The sequence below is a fragment of the Glycine max genome, chromosome 14 (assembly GCF_000004515.6).
Source record: "Glycine max cultivar Williams 82 chromosome 14, Glycine_max_v4.0, whole genome shotgun sequence".
Taxonomy (NCBI): Eukaryota; Viridiplantae; Streptophyta; class Magnoliopsida; order Fabales; family Fabaceae; genus Glycine; species Glycine max.
In genome coordinates, this window is record NC_038250.2 from 18,542,016 (window position 1) to 18,562,472 (window position 20,457).

At 35.2% G+C, this 20,457-nt stretch overlaps 1 protein-coding gene across 3 annotated transcripts; it reads left to right on the top strand.

The window, feature by feature from the left end:
* Window positions 1-3,531: 3,531 nt before the first annotated feature.
* On the top strand, window positions 3,532-10,186 carry LOC100792927 (protein starmaker). 3 transcript variants are annotated; one of them, XM_041008835.1, is made up of 4 exons: window positions 3,576-3,593; window positions 3,624-3,685; window positions 4,661-5,037; window positions 7,886-10,186. In XM_041008835.1, exons 3-4 carry the CDS (start codon window positions 4,682-4,684, stop codon window positions 10,011-10,013), a joined length of 2,484 nt encoding a protein of 827 aa, XP_040864769.1. In that variant the 5' UTR covers window positions 3,576-3,593; window positions 3,624-3,685; window positions 4,661-4,681; the 3' UTR covers window positions 10,014-10,186. The 3 variants fall into 3 exon arrangements, with proteins under 3 accessions (XP_006596136.1, XP_025981266.1, XP_040864769.1); XM_006596073.4 differs by having other exon boundaries at window positions 3,532-3,685; XM_026125481.2 differs by having other exon boundaries at window positions 3,571-3,770.
* The last annotated feature ends 10,271 nt before the right edge of the window (window positions 10,187-20,457 follow it).

Genomic DNA, 20,457 nt, shown 5'->3' on the forward strand with positions numbered 1-20,457 from the left:
GAATGTGTCCCTTGCCTTGCCTATATAAAGTCTGTGATACTCTATTGATTTACACACCTTCAAAAGGCTAAGGCTAGAAGATTCCTTCCTATTCTCTTTCTCTATTTTGTGAGTTGAATTGTGAGTTTTCAATGATTGCCTATAGTAACAATGACTTCAAATGGAGGTACACTTTTGCATTATACTCCCTATATTTTATTTTGTCTAAGAGTGTATTTATTCTTACTTTGTATCAAGGACCAATGACAAAGTAATGAATATATATGTTTGTATTCATCATGAGAGGTCTAACAAAAAGGCCATGGCCCTATGTTTTGATTATCTACTCCAATGCTTCAACCCTAGTAGTAAGTAATTGTTTACCCATATATATATATATATATATATATATATATATATATATATATATATATCACCTTGGTGTGGGAAGTATTTACTTTCACAATTTTACATTTTCAGATAATATAATTCTATTTCAGGTTAAAGAATTTTACATGCAAGAGTTTCTAGGAGATTGCTCCTGTGGTTGCACAATACAAGGTTTTTGATATGGTATACACATTTTATTAAGCTCTTATTCGTTACCATTGCTTTATCATTCATAACTTTTAGTGCAACAACAAACTATGCTAATTGATCTTATCACAAGGTTTCAATTAGATTCTGCTCAAAAAGAATGATTTGATTTTTTATAAGCAAATTGGTTCTTATAAGCAAATGATTCTTTATAACCAAATAGCTACGAGGTTGCTCCTGTGGCTGCACAATACAAGACTTTCTGATATAGAATACAAATTTTATTATTCTCTTATTCGTACCATTGCTTTAAACAAATTGATTCTTATAAGCAAATGATTTAATTTTTAAAATGCAAATCATTGCATTGTTTATTGTCTACATAATTAAACCATAGTTCAAATGTGATTTGTTCTTTTATTTGCAGTCACAATGGCTATTGGATTATGTTTGAAGAGGGCGATGTACAAAATTCTAGCTAGGTCTTTTGTATCAAGAGCTAGGATTCATGTGCTTTTTAATTGAGTGTCTTATAGGTGTCAATTTGACAGTAGCAGTAGTAATATATGTGCATTTGCACCAATGTATCATTAGATTTTAATGAAGGCTAATATGGCATATGTGAACACAACAGAGGAGGCTATTATGAGGGATTTTTGTATATAGGCCTTCTAGCATGTCCTAATATGTAGTCATTTTTATTCCAACCTGATTACTTAAGGAATTGACAAGTACTTCTTTACAAAACATGAAAGTATAACAATATTCAACATTTCAATTATTTGCATGTCTTTTTGATACTTTGGTACTCTTAATTGCCAATAAAATTCATCATTTCAAATTTTAAAGTACTTCATTTCTCTATAAATATAACAAAAATAATCGATTGTAGGCTGCAACAAGTCGAGTTACCCGTGCGAATGCACGGGTACCATACTAGTTTTTTTTTTTATTTTATCAAAAACATTAATTATTGATCATATTAAATGATCTACTAGAAGAACAATGTGATATTTAGTTTCCACCTTCACATGGAAATAATTTTGTGAAAAACATAACTAAAAAACACACACTCAAGAAACATTGTCCCCTATATATGTCATTTTTAAAAAAATAAATCAAACTCAAAAAACAAAGTTTCTTAACTTTAAGTCTTTGGGAAACAAAAATTTTCTTGTACTAAATGTTTCATAAGAGTAAGTTAAGAATTAGTTTTACTACTTCAAAAATTTCTTAAATCCTACATGGCAACCAAGGACCACAAAAAGTGAAATAAGAACCCAAATTAAATTTCAACATTAAAATATTCTTAAAAAGATAATTTTATTTGTACTCTTAGTTATTTTTTCTTTTTACATTTTCCATTTCTTTACATTTAAAAAATTATTAAAAAAGGTTCAAAAATAATTTCCATTTTTTGTTTCTTTAAATTTAAAAAATTATTGAAAAAAGGTCCAAAACCAATTTCCAAAATACCAAAATAAAAGTAGAGGTAAAAAGAGAAAAATAATTAGTTCCTACACCTCATAAGAAAAGTGAATGGACAAATATGTCCTTGACCCTAGCTCCCTTTCCTTCTCCTTCGTGATTTAACGCAACCCTTCCCTTTCCTTGCACCTCAACTCTGAACCTATGGTGGTGTTGGTGGAGACAGTATCTCAAATTTTTCGTTAAGCATGACCATTGCTTTCGCCCTCTCCGACCTCCTCTTAACGCGACGTTATTCAAGCAGGCATCGATGGACTTTACTTGCAAGGTTGACTCTACCATTAGTGCATCCTTGTCGTGCCATTCTTCGAGTCTGCACACTCCTTTAGGCGTCAAGGCCTCCTTGCCAATCAACTTCCTTGATGACCACCACTTGTTCTCTAACATGGACCCTAACATCAACATTGAAGAGGGAGAGGTTTTCTTCGGGCTTCTCCTTAATCCAAAGACAATTCTAAATGAATAAGTGAATAAAAGAAGAATTGAAGGGGTGTAGGAAAATTTGCTATCCTATTCTAGAATAACTATTTCATAATATGATTTTCGTATTTCGAAATAGCTATTTTGAAATACTTTTTTGGAATTACCATTTTGTAATAGGAGGTGCCTGAGTGAGGGATATCTATTGGAGTCTATTTGGAGGTGCCAAAAGCAAAAAATGGACTGCAGGAAGTAAAGGTTGAATCTCCTAGATGTTATTGCATACCTAGGACCATTTAAAAAATAGATTCACACCAGATTTAAAAAAAAGAGTTGTTATTGACTCCAATTGATTTGCTATTGGCCCCTAAAAACGTGAGTAAATACTTTTTTAACCCTCCCTCTTATCCCAACACCAAGGTCACACACCACCACCTCGTCGTGCAACATTGACCTTACTGCATCACCACCTTAAACAAATCCCCTCATTGCGTCACCACCTCATTGTGCGACCCCCTCATCGGTTAAATCTAAATGCAACACCACTATTAGTGTCGTGCGCTGTTCCCAACTTCAGATTTGCTAGCACGTGACCCCTCATCGTCCCAGCCACCACTGCACATCCTCACCACTATGTCCAAACACCATAGCACCATCACAACTCTTTGCCTTGGTTCGCGTGCCCCACCATCATTAGATTTGTTCTTGTAGAGGAAGAAGAGGGAAACGGGCAACAAAAGTGTAGTTCTATTTTTGGGTCGAAAAAAATTAAACAATAAAATCGTGATTCTCTTGTTCATTTTTTTCACCCTTTCAAAAAACAACAGAAACACAATTTCTTTGTATAATGTGCAACAAAATTGTGTTTTTATTTTTTTTTTCACCCCTTCTAAAAACATAATTTTGTTACATACTATACAACGAAATTATATTTTCATTATTCGCACCCTCATCAATAAACAATGGAATCATATATTCGTGAAAAGGATATTTGTGAAAAAAAAGTGTCACTTAGGGCGAATAACAAATGTAGATGGGCCAATAGCAATCCCCATTCAAAAACTGGACAAGATTATCATGGCCCATTTATTTTTTATTGTTTGATTTTTCTTTTAGTCTTGTTTTCACTATTCACGCAGCCAATCCCGATTTCTGAAATTGGGAGAAACATTCATTTGAAGGTGACAAGCAGAGCTCTAATATTCGCTACGATTACAAACCCTAATCAGCTCACAGACCTCTCTTTCTCGCGTCTTTGGAGGTATAGTTTCCAAGTCTCCTTTTCTTCGATCCAAGCGTTATTGTTCCCAATCTTTTTTCATACCAATTGCTGTTCCAGCAAAATTGTAAGGGATCGAAGATCTAATCTTATTTCTTCTATTATATCTTTGCAATTCTATTAAACATGGATCACTTCGTTGTTGAGTGCTGCATCTGATTAATGGGCAGATTTTAGTGCTTGGGTTCACACGGTAGTTATTTTTTATATGAAATTTTCGTTCTCACTGAGTTCACGCACATGTTGGCTATTCCGTCAGGGGTGTGCACTTAATATTGTCTTTGGGTTTTTGTTCTATGCCAATTCGAAAAGACTTTGCCAGATGGTTGTAAAGTTCTCTTGGAAATTGGCATTTGGCGACAGAATTTTTTTTGGGTAAAATATTATTTTTCATTTGTAAGAGATTTTCACATTATACTAATATTTTCTCGTTTCTTTTCCTGTTTTGTAAGTTATACTTCTTTTTCATAAAAAAAAAAATGAAATAGGGTTGAGAAATGATGATGGGTCTGAAATTTATGATTGAGGGTTTTAGAAAGTCAGGTTGCTGCTGCAGGACGATCCTACAACTTAAATGCAACTTCTAGTTTGTATAGCAAATTACTGAATGGACATGATCATCAGTCACTTTTATTGAATCAAAATAACAATATTCGATTGTTATTTGAGCTATTAAATTGGATTTCTCATTTCTTCTTTTTACACAGATTCTTACTTTTTGTTATATTATGTTCTTATGATAGTTTGCTTTTATCTATTAGTGTACGACAATGAATGTTGTGTTGCACATTATTATTATTAATTTTTTTACAACAAAACTATTTTTTTTCCATGTTCAATTTGTTAAGTGATAGAGAATGTTTCTTCCTTGCTATGATAACTTTGAGAATGATATCTCTGAATTACCGTCAAACTTAGTGTTTCTAATCTTTTTGTTCTTTCTCTTTATTTTTTCAGTTTTAATTTCAGTGGATTGATATGTACAACGGAATAGGGTTACAGACCCCAAGAGGGTCGGGTACGAATGGGTACATTCAGGGCAACAAGTTCTTTGTGAAGCCGAAGATTTCAAAGGTTGCTGAGAACACAAAGGGGTTTGAGGCAGATCAGGGCACTGCTGGTGTTACCAGGAAGCCCAACAAAGATATCCTTGAGCATGATCGCAAGCGTCAGATTCAGCTCAAGCTCACCATCCTTGAAGACAAACTTATTGATCAGGGCTACACTGATGCGGAAATCGCTGAAAAACTCATGGAGGCTCGCCTAAATTTGGAAGCCACTGCTGCCACTGAGGAAATAGATGGACCTGCATCTGTATCTGCATCAGATAAGAAGTAATTGATTTTGAATTTTGATGTTTGTGTTAGGGTTGTGAGATAATTGTTTCATTTAGCACTTTTTAATTTTTGTTTTATTTTTGTGAATTGATGTGTGGCTTTAAATCAAACAGCATGTGTTTGCATTCCTTATGTGTTATTGTATGTGTCTGTCATTTTAGTTAGTCCTTAACTTTACTGTTGTTTTTTCTAAGAGCAGAAAGCTTGATCTGAGAACAAAAAAATGTTATGTGGAGGATCACTTAAACTTTTATTGTTGGACTCTATAAATTAAATAAAACTAATTTAACAGAAAATTCAAATACTAACAATATCATAATCTTAAAAACAAACCGATAACATCCTTAAGTTTAGATGATGATATCAAGATCATTATATTTACATCAGAAGCATGCTAAATATTAGATACATAATTGACAAACTCCTATAAACTAAATTGTCCATCCCAGGTTATAGTTATTAATGCATATTTTCAACTAAAACTTAACTTTAATTCTTGACTTCAAACACTGCCACTTCTTTAGGGCATAATGCTTCGTTTTTGTGAGAGACTTGTGAAGGTGTGTGAGGGCCTAAATAATATAGGGTGGTTTGATAATTTGGTGGAGTGGAAAGTTGGGAACGGGGAGTTTTTTAGATTTTGGGGAGAGATGCTTGAATTGGTCAACTTAGCTTTCTCTTTTCTTAGGCTTTTCTCAAATTCTGATAACCAACAAGGAAATATTTCTAATTTGGGACATTGGGATGGAGAAGTTTGGTGTGGGATTTAAGTTGGTGAAGAGGGTGGTTTGATTGGGAAAGAATCATGGTGGAAGAGTGGGAAGGTAGTTTGTGAACTGTGTCACAACAAAGAGATCAAGTTGATAAATGGATATGGAAAGGAAATAACAGTTTTTCAGTAAGTTCAGCATATGAGCAGTTGTTTTAAAGGCCACAAGTTCAAGGCAACTTATCTCAGGTTTGGAGATTGAAGATCCCTCCAAAGGTTAACTTTTTTGTATGGAGAGCTTTTCTGAGAAGATTACCTATGAGGCAAAACCTCTTGTTGAGGAATATTCAGTTGTTGTATCAAATGTTGTGTCCTTTATGTAATTTTGAAACTGAATCTGTCAACCATATTCTGTTTCGTGCACAAAGGTTCTACAAATTTGGCAGGTTTGTTATTCTTGGGTTAATCTGATTTCTGTTCTACCGGAGGATCCTGCTATGCATATAGCATTTTCTACAACATTGTTTCATATGAGCAGTTGTTTTAAAGGCCACAAGTTCAAGGCAACTTATCTCAGGTTTGGAGATTGAAGATCCCTCCAAAGGTTAACTTTTTTGTATGGAGAGCTTTTCTGAGAAGATTACCTATGAGGCAAAACCTCTTGTTGAGGAATATTCAGTTGTTGTATCAAATGTTGTGTCCTTTATGTAATTTTGAAACTGAATCTGTCAACCATATTCTGTTTCGTGCACAAAGGTTCTACAAATTTGGCAGGTTTGTTATTCTTGGGTTAATCTGATTTCTGTTCTACCGGAGGATCCTGCTATGCATATAGCATTTTCTACAACATTGTTTCATCTGTATAAATAAAGAATCAGCTGATTTGTGGAGTATTGTTTGTGCATTGGTCTGTGGAATATTTGGAAACATAGGGACATTTGTGTTTTTCTAGAATGGTGTTTTTGATAAGATGGAGGTGTTGCAACTTGCTAGATATTCTGTTCTCTGCGTGAGCTTGGTTAAAACAATTTACAACTTCGTTTGAGTTTTCCTTTGTACAGTGGCAAATGAATTGCAAATGATAATACAATTGTGTTGAAGAGGTGTGGAGGAAGATTTCAATAGTTGTTAAATGGGTTAAAATTAATGAGTGCACAGTTTGTGGAATGACAGAAGTGGTTATTGTGTTATTTGGTGAGTCAGAATGTAGACATTTGAAGTGGTGAGGCCGGAATCCAATGGGTAGGTGGGCTGACATTCATGGAGCCCTGGAAAATGTCAGGCATGGCATGGTCATCAAAGCTGGTGTGAGGCTGGAGCTCTCTCTTTTTTTACTGATCCCATTATGATTGTTACAATGAACATATGGGAGACCACTGGCGGTGGGTCTTTTCTGGAAGGGGTGACATTTATAGTATTTCACATTGAAGATGGTTAAATGCTGTAAAGGTTAGTTGGTTAGGTGTCAATATTTTGGTGGCATTTATGAACATTGACTGTGTAGGAAAAGGTAGGGTAGGGTATTGCTTTTAATTATTGGTAAGATACTTTTTGTGAGATTGTATCTTCTTATATGCATATAATTGGTGTATATGCCAAGATTCAATTCTCCTCCCTGGTTGGTAGTGGGTTACGAAAGCCTGTTGGCCTTTTGAATCTGTTAGTTGTATTATCATGCACTTCTTGTGCTTTATATATTTATATTTATATTTATTTGTTTGCTGAGCAAAAAAAGAAAACATTAAGGCATAATGCAAATGTTCTTTTTTTAAATTAGAGACTATAGTGTAGTTGTAGCACAATTAGGAACTAAAATAAATGATGCATACAAATATCATAAGGATTAAAATGAGGATTTACTTGTCTTGGATGGTTCATTAATGACATAAACTAACTATTGTGTTGGCACTGTTGATAACATAAAATTGCATGCTGGATACTTGAATGTAAGGTTGTTTTTGAGATTGGTTATTGTTGATGGATGTTTTGGAGGCAGGGATGTAATTATATGCAGATTAATGTCATGCTAATTAATTGCCCTTTATCTGTTTGGTAACGGAGAAACTTATTTCACTTTTTTTCGTGAATAGTGTCTAAAGTTGATGTCAATAACAATTCTTTTGGGGGATTTTTCAGGGTTTCAAATACACAGACTCATCAAATTGCTGCTAGGAAGGAAAAGCAGATGGAAGCATTGAAGGCTGCTCTTGGCATAGTCTCGTCTGAAGCCAATGAAAGAAATGCAGATGGGACTGATGAGCTTGGAAATGATGGGGGAAATGGTTCTAATGTGGAGGGTAATTCAAAGCCTGAACATGCCTTTTTGGACAGAGATTTCAGTAAGAAACAAATGGTTGAAGATCAAAAGGATGAAAATACTAAGAAGAAGAGTGTTAAAGATACAAGGCACCACAAGAAGGTTGAAACTCTTAAGAAAAAGTATGAGGATGATTCATCTGATTCAGACAGCAGTTTGTCTGATGAGAAGAGAGGTACAAGGAAGCGTGGTAAAGAGTACACAAGCAGTAGTGATGAATCTGATTCTGATAGTGATGCTAAGAGGAAGGTCAAGGCTGAAAAGAAGCGGAAGATACCTAAGCACCACAAGAAAGGTAGGGTGGAGGATAGTGATGATACCAATTCTTATGATTCTGATGACAGCGATATTGCAAAAAAAAGTTATAAGAAGACAGATAAGTCTCATAGGAGGCATTTTTCGGATGATGATTCTGATGATCATGAAGATGTCTCCAAGCATAAGACTTGGGAAGGGAAGCAACATTCAAAAATGAGAAAACCTCATGATTCTGCGGTGGAATCTGATGTTGATAGGGAGGAAAAAAAATATGGTAGACGTGAGAAGCAGAAGACAAAGAGGCATAGTTCTGATGATGAGGACTCTTATAGAGATGGTGTTAAGCATGCATCAGGTCAAGACAGATATGTTAGAAGGGGGTCATACACTTCCTCTAATGACAGTAGCAGTGACAGTGATTCAGACAGCGATTCTAGTGATCACAGATATGAAAAAACAAAAAAAGGTGGGCCTGTTGTAGCAAAGAAAGGTAAAGGATATGGCAGGGAAGAAAATAAATTCAGAGATGAAGCCAGAGATAGTGGTGCAGAGAAAGGGAAGAATACTGCTAATATTGATGCATTGGACTCTCTTAAAAAGTCATATGGGACAGATTTTGCAAAGGGATCAAATAGTAGAAGTCGAGAAATGACACAAGGTAGCAGCAGGAAAATTGATGGAGACAGAGATAGGGGGGCCGTCACATTGGTCAAGCATAATGAAGATGATAGAAAAACTGAGTCTGAATCTAAATTAGCTAGGCTTGCAGGGCATGATGATGATAGTTCTGAGCAAAGAGGAAGAAATTATAACAAGGATGTTGAATCACATTTTGTTGGTCGAACTGCTCGCTATGGTGAAGATCATGAAACAAGAAGGCATATAAGAGATGATGATAATCATAGGGAGCATGAGCATAGAAGGGATAATGATAACCGTGGAGAAAGAAAGCATGGAAGGGATGAAGATGATCACACAGGAAGAAAGCTTGCAAGGGAAGAGGATGTTGGAGAAAAAAAGCATGTGAAGGATGAGGACGATTCTAAAGAAAAGCACAGAAGGCATGAGGATGGCCATGGAGATTATCGTATAGGAAGAAAGCACTCAAGGGATGAGGATGATCTTGGAGAAAGAAAGCATGCAAGGGATGAGGATGATTCCAAAGGGAAGCACAGAAGGTATGAGGATGACCGTGGAGAGAGAAAGAACTTGAGGGATGAAGATGACGGTGCAGAGAGAAAGCGTGGAAGGGATGAAGATTACCGAACAGGAAGAAAGCAGACAAGGGATGAGAATGAACATAGAGAAAGAAAGTTCAGAAGGGATGAGGATGATCGGGAAGGAAGAAAGTTCAGAAGGGATGAGGATGTTTATGGAGAAAGAAAGAACTTAAGGGATGAGGATGTGCATGGAGAACGAAAGAACTTGAGGGGGGAGGATGATGATAGGGAAAGAAAGCATTCAAAGGATAAAGATGGTCGTGGAGAAAGAAAGCACAGAAGGGATGATGATGATGATGTTAGTCATGAAAGAAAGCAGTGCAGAAGGGATGAAGATGATCGTGAAGAAAGAAAGCAGCACAGAAGGGATGATGATGGTCGTGGAGAGAGAAAGCACAGAAGGGAGGAGGAAGAGCGGGGAAAGAAAGGTTATGAGAGGGAAAGCCGCTCCAAGAGAGCCAGATACTAAGGTTCTCCTTCGAGTGAGGCGTGAAAGTAACTCATGAACTGTGATCCAGGCATATTGAGAATGCTTACTTGCTGCTTTAATATTTGAATTAGATGTGTCAGTTGTCTTATACATTTGCTTTTTAGAGGATGTAATTTGTGTTTGAACTATGTTTAATGCGTGCTTTTTTCAAATTCTGTATTATGTTTTTTTTTTCTACCAAAATTCTTTATTTTGTTGTGACTGGTAGTTTTTTTTAAAAATAAAATACAAAATCTACTGCAGGTGTTGTATATATGCAAGGGTGGAAGTGGAATAGCGTGACTACTATTTTTGCGTTAAAGATAATAATTTTCTTTTGCAACGAGATGTGAAGTCAAGAAGGCCACTAGCCCACTATAATAGGATATTGGTGGAATGTTAATCCCTATAATTGCATGCTCACTTTTGGTTGAAATATTTCAAACGCTTGTATAATTGGTGTTGAAAACCAGAAAAATAAAACTTTCAAAATTTTATCTATGCTGATTTTATTTTTTTTCATTCAACAACGACGAATAATGGTGATATTATGCAGTTAATTTATACACGTTTGCAATGGCCCAACAGGTTGGATCAGTATGCTATAGCAAAATTTGCTGAAAATTTTGAAATGATTCTTAGAAACGTGGCTGAGAATGAATAACTTGTTGGACCTTGCTTGTGGTAAAATCACACTTTTGCTTTGATCGGTAATCTTGTTAATTTTACTAATTTCCACTATACCTCGTCTTGGAAATCAATGAAACTATGGATTTTTTTTTTTTTATAGAGAAAAATAGAGAGATGAAAATAGATAAGGGTTGATGGAGATGTATAAACAGGGTTTAAAGAATGAAGATGGTGCAAAAAATTAGTTTAAAGAACAATGAAAATGTAAGAGGGGTGCAAAATTAGGATTTTTTTAGAGTTTACATTGGTTTTATATAAAATGGTATTTTTGTAATAAAATTATATAAAAGGATGGGAGATATACTTATTTATTAAGGGGTATAAATATCAAAAGCTTATTTGGTTGATATAGTGTGATGTTCAGTTTGTCGTGGCAGAGATAAAAAAATAGAGGGATTTGATTGTAAATACAAGAAAAAGATAAAGGAAAATGCTAGGTGCACCTAGCAATTAGGTGAATGGGCAAAATTATCCTAGTGCCAAAGTTTGAAATAAATGCGAGAACCTTCTCTCGGAAGAAGTTCTTTCGTAAGTAGAAGAAGTTCCTTCATCCGGAAGAACCTTCTTCCGTAAGGTTTTTTTTTTATTTAAAAGTATTTAGGAAAAAATTAATGGCCCAAGCAAGACTCAAACTTATGACTTTTGGGTTATTATCACAACGCTCTAACTAACTGAGCTAATGAGTCAATTACGTTTAAAAATAAATAATATTACTATACATAATTATCACTAACATTTCTAATGCATATTTAATGCGCATGCAAATTTAAATAATAAATTTTGTGGCAATTAATTTTAATTTAAATGATACAAATTATTTAATCCGTATATTTTTTAAAAAATAAAAATATTTACTATGACAACATTTTATTTCTATTACAAAATTTAATATATATTAAATAAATATTTTTTATTTTATAAAAGTAACGTGAATTAGACATGCATTAAATTTTGTAATAGTAACCCGAATTAAATAAAAAATATTTAATGCATATTTAATGACTATTTTGCCCTTGTCTTGTTTTTCTTTAAATTTACTGTGCCTGCCTAATGTTTTCCAGTTTTACGCTTCCTTTCTTTCTGTTTCATCCCGTTTGTGCTGGGTGGTTTTTGCAAGTTTGTTCGAAGTAGTCGTTCGGTGAAGGTTAAATATTGGTGGTTTTTGTCGTCGTTGTTGCTGTTCTTATTTCGTCGGAGGTACGCATTTTATCTTTTTATTTTTTTGGTGTAGATTTGTTACAGAAGAAGTTGCTATTCAGTAAAATTTTGATGGAAGAAGTCATTCCGTAATTGGTAAAAACCTCTTCCAGAAGAAGGTCTTTCGGAAACTTCTTCCGTAAGAAGCAGTCTGAACTTCCGGAAGAAGTTTTTCCAGAAGTAGTTTCTGGAAGACCTTCTTCCGAAAGAAGTACTTCCGTAATCTGTATTGTTTATATGTTTTTAGAATTGTGTTTTTAAATTTGTGAAAAAATTAATATATATGAATATTATAATTTATAATTTTTTATTTCATATTTTTGAAATTTTGGATAATTGGTTTAATTAGGTATAATAATATAGGTATAATATTAAATGATTTAGGTAAAATAATTGTATTTTGTTGTAGTAGTAAAATGTTTAATTAGTTGTTAGTTACAATGTTAAATTTATTTTATGTAAATAATTTAGTTTTACATTTTGAATGTAGTAGTATTAGTTGTTAATATGTATGTTAGTTATTATTTAGTCAATTTTTAGTTGTGGTAATATGACAATTTGTATGTACTTGTGTATGATGCATAATTTATTAATATGCCGTTAAGATGGACGAAGATCAATGGACGTATGACTATACGATGTCACAAGAAGTTCATATGGATTATGATAATGAAGAAGAATGTGGTGTGAATCAACCACATGTTGATTGTTCGAATGCTTTTAATACCAGTCAGGCAATCATGTTCATTAGTTTGATAATGAACGTATGTTTCCTATGAAAATTAATATGTCAGGGTTGCGTTGTAGGTCTTTGGTACTCGAGATGATATTTTGCAGTGGGCTCGAACAGTTGCCCATGAAAACGGATTTGTTGCAATGATTATGAGGTCTAACACAGATACTGGTAGTAGAGGAAGAAGTTCATTTATGTTAATTGGGTGTAAAAGGAGTGGTCTGTACAAGTGTAGGAATAAAGAATTTGTTAGAAGAGACACTGGGAGTAGGAAATGTGGTTGTCCCTTCAGGCTTCGTGGGAAACCAGTGCATGGAGGGGAAGGTTGGATGGTGAAGTTGATCTGTAGGATTCACAATCATGAATTGGCCAAGTCCTTAGTTGGACATTCATACGTTGGACGATTGACCAAGGATGAAAAGAAAATTATTGCTGATATGACAAAGTCGATGGTGAAACCAAAAAACATCTTGCTAACGTTGAAGGAGTACAATGCCAAAATTTGCACAACAATCAAACAAATTTACAATGCAAGAAGTGCATATCGTTCTTCCATTAGAGGAGCTAATACTGAAATGCAACATCTAATGAAGCTTTTTGAACGTGATCAATACAATCATTGGCATAGATTGAAGGATGAAGTTGTGGTGCGTGATCTGTTTTGGTGTCACCCAGATGCAGTAAAGTTATGCAATGCATGTCATTTGGTGTTTTTTTTATAGATAATACCTAAAAAACAAACAGGTACAGACTCCCACTACTTGACTTTGTTGGGGTGACACCAACGACGATGACATTCTCTGCTAGGTTTGCATATCTGGAGGGTGAGCGTGTTAATAATATTGTATGGGCTTTGGAACAGTTTCGAGGTCTATTTTTAAGAAACGATCGCCTCCTTATTGTTATTGTCATTGACAGAGACCTAGCACTGATGAATGTAGTGAAAACTGTGTTCTCGGAGTGTACAAACTTGTTGTACAGGTTTCACATCGATGAGAATGTGAAGGCCAAGTGCAAATCTTTAATCGATCAAAAAAATGTCTGGGACTATGTGATGGATAACTGAGGTACTTTGGTTGATTGTCCGTCCGAACAACAATTTGCTGAGTCCATTCATAAGTTTCAAATTGTTTGTTCACCTTGGCTAATGTTCGTTGACTATGCTAACGAGACATGGATTATCCCACACAAGGAAAAATTTGTTACAGCCTGGACGAATAAGGTCATGCACCTAGGCAACACAACAACAAACAGGTATTAAAATCTTAACTTTTTCTAGTAAGGATTATTAATAAATGGTATTTAATTGTTGTATATTTTTCATGTTTGTTGTGTATTTTAAATGTAAGGTTGAATCTGCTCATTGGACTCTAATAAGAGTATTACACAATAACCTTGGAGACCTGTGTAGTGTTTGGGATGCCATGAACAACATGATCACGCTGTAACACGTTGAAATTAAAGCATCCTTCGAAACCAGTACGCGTGTGGTTGGACATGTATTTAAAAAAACCTTATACAAGAGGCTTCTTGGAATGGTTTCAAGGAACGCTTTAAATGAGATTGCTGCTGAGGTTGAGCGTCTACGTTATCTCAGCAACGATCCCTCTTCTTGTGGTTGTGTGATGAGTGTAGAAGCAAGCTTCATGATGGTGATGAATCAAGATTGATTCAAGGAGTTTTGATGATAACAAAGATGATGACAAAAAGCCCAAGAGAATGAGTTCAAGATTGGGTCAAGAACACTTCAAGAATCGAGAGAAAGATTCAAGAATCAAGTTTCAAGAATCAAGAATCAAGAATAATCAAGATCAAGATTCAAGACTCAAGATTCAAGAATTAAGAAAAGACTCATTAAAGATAAGTACTAAAAAGTTTTTCAAAACATTGAGTAGCACATGAAGTTTTCACAAAATCTTTTACCAAAGAGTTTTTACTCTCTGGTAATCGATTACCAGTGGCAAGTTTTGTTTTAAAAAAAAAAGCTTTCAACTGAATTTACAACATTCCAATCAATTTCAAAATGGTGTAATCGATTACAATATATTGGTAATCGATTACTAGTGTGTTTGAACGCTGAAATTCAAATTCAAATGTGAATAGTCACATCCTTTCACAAAAAAGCTTTGTGTAATCGATTACAATGATTTGGTAATCGATTACTAGTGATAAGTTTTGAATAAAAATCAAAAGATGTAACTCTTCCAAAGGTTTTCAAGTTTTTCTAAAGGTTATAACTCTTCTAATGGTTTTCTTGACCAAACATGAAGAGTCTATAAAAGCAAGACCTTAACTTGCATTTTAAAAAACACATTGAATACATTCATTACAATCTCTTACAACCTTTGAGTCTCTTTGAACATCTTCTTGAATTTCTTCTTCTTCTCTCTTTGTCAAAAGCTTTCTAAAGTTTTCTAGTTTTTCCAAACCTTGAAAACCAAACTTGTGCTATTCATCTTTTTCATTCCCTTCTCCATTTGCCAAAAAGAATTCGCCAAGGACTAACCGCCTGAATTCTTTTTGTTTCTCTCTTCTCCCTTTTCCAAAAGAACGAAGGACTAACCGCCTGAATTCTTTTGTGTCTCCCTTCTCCCTTGTCAAAGAATTCGAAATGACACAGTCTGAAAATTCTTTTGATTCTTCCCTTTCCCATAAACAAAAGATTTCAAAGGACTAACCGCCTGAGAATTCTTTTGTTTCCCCATTCACAAAGTTTCAAAGGACTAACCACTTGAGAACTTTGTCTTAACACATTGGAGGGTACATCCTTTGTGGTACAAGTAGAGGTTACATCTACTTGGGTTGTTGTGACTGAGAACAAGAGAGGGTACATCTCTTGTGGATCAATTCTAGTGGAGCGTACATCCACTAGGTTGTTCAAAGAGAACAAGGGAGGGTACATCCCTTGTGGGTCTTTGCTTGTAAAGGAATTTACAAGGTTGAAAAGAAATCTCAAGGAACGCAGGTCGCTTGGGGACTGGATGTAGGCACGGGTTGTTGCTGAACCAGTATAAAACTCTTGTGTGTTTGTCTTCTTCTTCCCTACTCTTTTAATTTCCGCTGTGCACTTTATTTATCGCTTTTACTTTTGGTTAAGTTTATATTTTTGTTCTTTATTTTTCTTAACATTATAGTAAAAGCCTAAGAAGGGTAATTTTTAATTAATAAAGGTCTAGTAATAATTAATTCAACCCCCCCTTCTTAATTATTTCGAGGCAACTTGTTCCAACTATGAGAAGCACGCACGGTCTTCATTATGCATGTGAGCTTTCTAGGTATACTGTTGGCAGCATCCCAGTGGATTCAGTTCATATGTTCTGGAGGAGACTTTGCTTTTCAGATTAAGGATTATGTGAGGCCGAAGTGAGCATCAAGGAAGAGATTGAAACCATATCTAAAAGATTTGAGGAACTTGATGAGTGTGGCAAAGTAACTCTCAGGAGTAAACTTCGAGATATTGCATACCCTGATAAAAACTCTATGTGCTCTCCTCCGTCAAAGGTCAACACTAAAGGTGCACCGAAGAAATCGATGAAAAGAAGCCAAAGATCCACAAAGCATGATCCGTCTTACTGGGAGTATGTTGATGCTTTTCATTCTGTTCAAAGCAGCAACTCTTCAGTGAAACGTAGTGCATCAAGTTCTGAACCGCTGAAGCCAACAAGGAGCATCCCGATGATCAATTTGTGCCATCTATACAGTGTTTCGTTCACAATGTTGTGGATGTGAAAGCGGACGGTAACTGTGGATATTGGTCCATTATCGCTTTATTAGGTATGAGGGAAGATTCTTGGTCGTTGGTGCGCAACGAATTGATTAAAGAACTTGGCAGATGGTCGCATGACTATACCAACCTCTTCGGTGGCACAGAGAGATTTGAACAATTAAGGTTGTCCCTACTTGTTGATGGGTTTTCCAAGGTAAGTTTTTAGGTTATTTTTTTTAAGAACAAAATTTAAATAACTTAGATGTGTATGTATGCTTGATTCAGGTTAGTGTGGACAAGTGGATGGATATAACAGAGATGAGATATGTCATTGCATCACGATATAACATAATCCTTGTATCGTTATCCCGACAACAAAGCATGACATTTTTTCCTCTTAGAAGTCAACCACCACCCAATTCTTCTGTGCACCGCATGATATGTGTCAGTCACGTGTTTGGAAATCATTTTGTTCAGGTACATTGAAGGTAGTTAGTCAAAGAATTATGCAATCACTTCCCTGTTTCATTTGAGTTAATAATGTTTGTTCACGCACAACAGGTTTATTTGAAAGACCGTTGTCCTTTACCGCCTCTAGCGTTATTGTGGTCAACCAATTGCTATTCTCAGGCAAAGTAATGACCAACTTCATATATTAGTAGAATGCAGCAGTACACAAGCTTGATGTCATTCAAAAGAGACTATGTCGACCTAAATGAAGACTGAACATGCATTGTTTATCTAATTTATTCATTATGCGATATAATTTGTTGTAAGCCATTAAAGGATAATTATTAAGTACTCGTTGCGTTAAGAAAAAAATTAGCTGGTGCAACCAAAATCAATTATGCATGTACGATACATCGTTGTCATAATTGACAACACATAATGATATGCATGCGTATTAAAGTTTGAGCGTGACACGACATTGACTGACTTGACAACACATTCTGATGCACGACATTGGTTTAGTAGGAAACATAAACACGAAACATGTTCACGCGTGTCTATTTTTTTATAAAAAAAAAGTGAAGCAATCTGTCGGTGAGAACCATGTATATATATGAGACACGAAAAATGCTAATAAATCACACATTATCTTGCTTTCACATACTCTCCCAATTGATACATAAAGTATGACATTTTTAGGAGAAAGTAGCAGTCAGACGATTGTCAACTCAAGGTTGGGTTTCATTTTTCCAAATGGATCGATTATTCACAATGATAGTGGGGTTTACTTCCAAACTTCCACTTCGGTGCCCATTTGAGTACCAAATAGCTATGATTTTGAAAGCCTAAAAACCAGAATACAAAATATCCTTCAGCTAACCGACAAACAATTTTTGGATGAAATTCACTACCGCCAACCATTCACCCATACAGGTAACCAAATTCGCTTTCAATGTATGCAATTGATAAATGATGACGATGTCAACACAATGTTAATGCGTAATGATCAATTTTCATGTGTTGGTCCAATTGAGTTATTATGCACCGTTGGAAGAACACCAGATGAAGTAATAAACTTACTTGAACGCACTACGTCCCCTACTCATGATGCGCTCATGTATTACAACGGGAGATGGAACATGCCACCCCAGAACAAATTTGTAGGATGCGCGTTCACAGGAAAAAATCCAAAGAAATTTGAAATTCCTTTAGGATGTACCATCGATGAACTAAAGGATTTGATAAAGCAAGTTGCACCTAAAGGGATTCCCCCTCATGGAATTCACGAATCACAAACGGTAAGACAATTGTTTCTTCGGCAACCAGGACGTTTTGAGTATTCAGATAAATTTATAAAATATGAAATTAATGAGCTGAAAACCAATGATGAAGTGTTGAAGGTGTTAGTACAGTCTAACTATTGGAAGAAATATGGACCAATAGAAATTTTAGCTGTTTTTACTAAACATGGTATGGAATTCGAAGACAATGTGGCTACCACGTCGTTAAACGACTGAATGCAACGTTTCTTTTTTTGTTTTTCATGTAACTTTTATCTATTTACAGCGTGTTTGAATTCCATAATAAAATTGAATGTGTTGTTTGAATGGTCCAAATATAATTTATTTTATTCAGACCTTAGCCATACTTTGAAGGGTCCAAATCATATTTTTTTAAAATTTTGTGCTTGTTTTTTGAGGTGTTATTAGATGGAATTGGCTGACAATATTATTTTTTTTTGAGTTCTTTGACGTCCAAACATGAGAAATAACACCCCTCAAATGTCTTAGGCGACTCACGCATAATTTTAAAAAAAACACCGAACATGGGTACTTAGACATGTTTCAAGGGTCCAAATCGTATTTTTTAAAATTTTGTGCTTGTTTTTTGAGGTGTTATTCGATGGAACTGGCTGACGATATTATTTTTTTGAGTTATTTGACGTTTGAAAATGAGAAATAATGCCCCTCGAATGTCTTAGGCGACTTGCGCATAATTTAAAAAAAATGCCGAACATGGGTACTTAGACATGTTTCAAGGGTCCAAATCCTATTTTTTAAAAATTTTGTGCTTGTTTTTTGAGGTGTTATTCGATGGAAGCGGCTGACGATATTATTTTTTTTGAGTTCTTTGATGTACAAACATGAAAAATAGCACCCCTCGAATGTCTTAGGCGACTTGCGCATAATTTTGAAAAAACGTCGAACATGGGTACTTAGACATGTTTCAAGGGTCCAAATCTTATTTTTTAAAATTTTGTGCTTGTTTTTTGAGGTGTTATTCGATGGAACTGGCTGGCAATATTATTATTTTTTAGTTCTTTGATGTCCAAACATGAGAAATAGCGACCCTCGAATGTCTTAGGTGACTCCCGCATAATTTTAAAAAAATGCCGAACATGGGTACTTAGACATGTTTCAAGGGTCCAAATCCTATTTTTTTTTAAAAAAATTTTGTGATTGCTTTTTGAGGTATTATTTGATGGAACCGTATGACGATATTATTTTTTTTAGTTCTTTGACGTCCAAACATGAGAAATAGCGCCCCTCAAATGTCTTAGGCGACTCGTACATAATTTTAAAAAAACGCCGAACATGGATACTTAGACATGTTTCAAGGGTCCAAATCCTTGTTTTTTATTTTATTTTGATCTTACTTTAAAACATAAACATTTAGTTATCTTATTTTTTAAAATTTATAATTTTAATCTCATTCTTATGAAGGAAAGTCATGATTTTAGCTTCACATTTTTTATCCAAACTTCATAAGAGTCCAAAACTTCGCTTAAGGACCGAGATCGGAATCGGAATCGGAATCGGTGTGTCATATAGAGTGCACAAAAAGTAAACTATATTAAACAAAAAGTGTAACAAATAGAAAAAATGATGTCAACTACAAAACATAAAAAACATCATCAATGCTCTATGCGCCGTCTTTGTCGAGCCCTAACACTTCCATCTGCGCTGGCACCCCCCTGGCGATCCTGAGGCAATCTTGCATGATATCATGTAACTCTGTGCCTGCAGTGACCATCCTAAGGTTGAGCACACGCTCCAACCTTTCTACGATCGCTTCATAGCCTTCGTAATCATCCCGTGACAGTCATAAAAAACATTTATTACAAAATTTAAAATAAATAACAATTCATAAAACATTAAATGCGCAACTTATCTTACCACTGCATGTCGAGGGGGTCAAATGCCACTGGAACCTCTGGGATGTCCGACTGGATGTAGTCCTCATGGTCTGGGGCAGGTGGATGTCTGGGCTGATCACCTGCCTGCGTTGGTATGATGAATGGGTGAGATATCTGGAAAAACCACTCCATGTAATCTGCAGATACCTGCCCAGGCACTACACAAATGTCACCCACAGCTGCTACGTGGTCTGAGAAATGCATCCACCTGTCATCTATATCATAATGACAATGAAGTGCTAATAGGCGGTGGAGGGATGCTCTGAATGTACCCAAATTGGCATAGCACCCTCTCCGCTCGGAAAGTGCTCATAGATTCAACACTACAAAAAAAATGAGGTTAACATAACATAAAAACATGTTTACATCATAATCCAATGTAACATATTACGAACACAAAATTTACCTGTAATAAAGTAAGGTACCCCCCAATCTGCCATGTCATGGTCCTAGAAGCTTCATCTAACTGGTC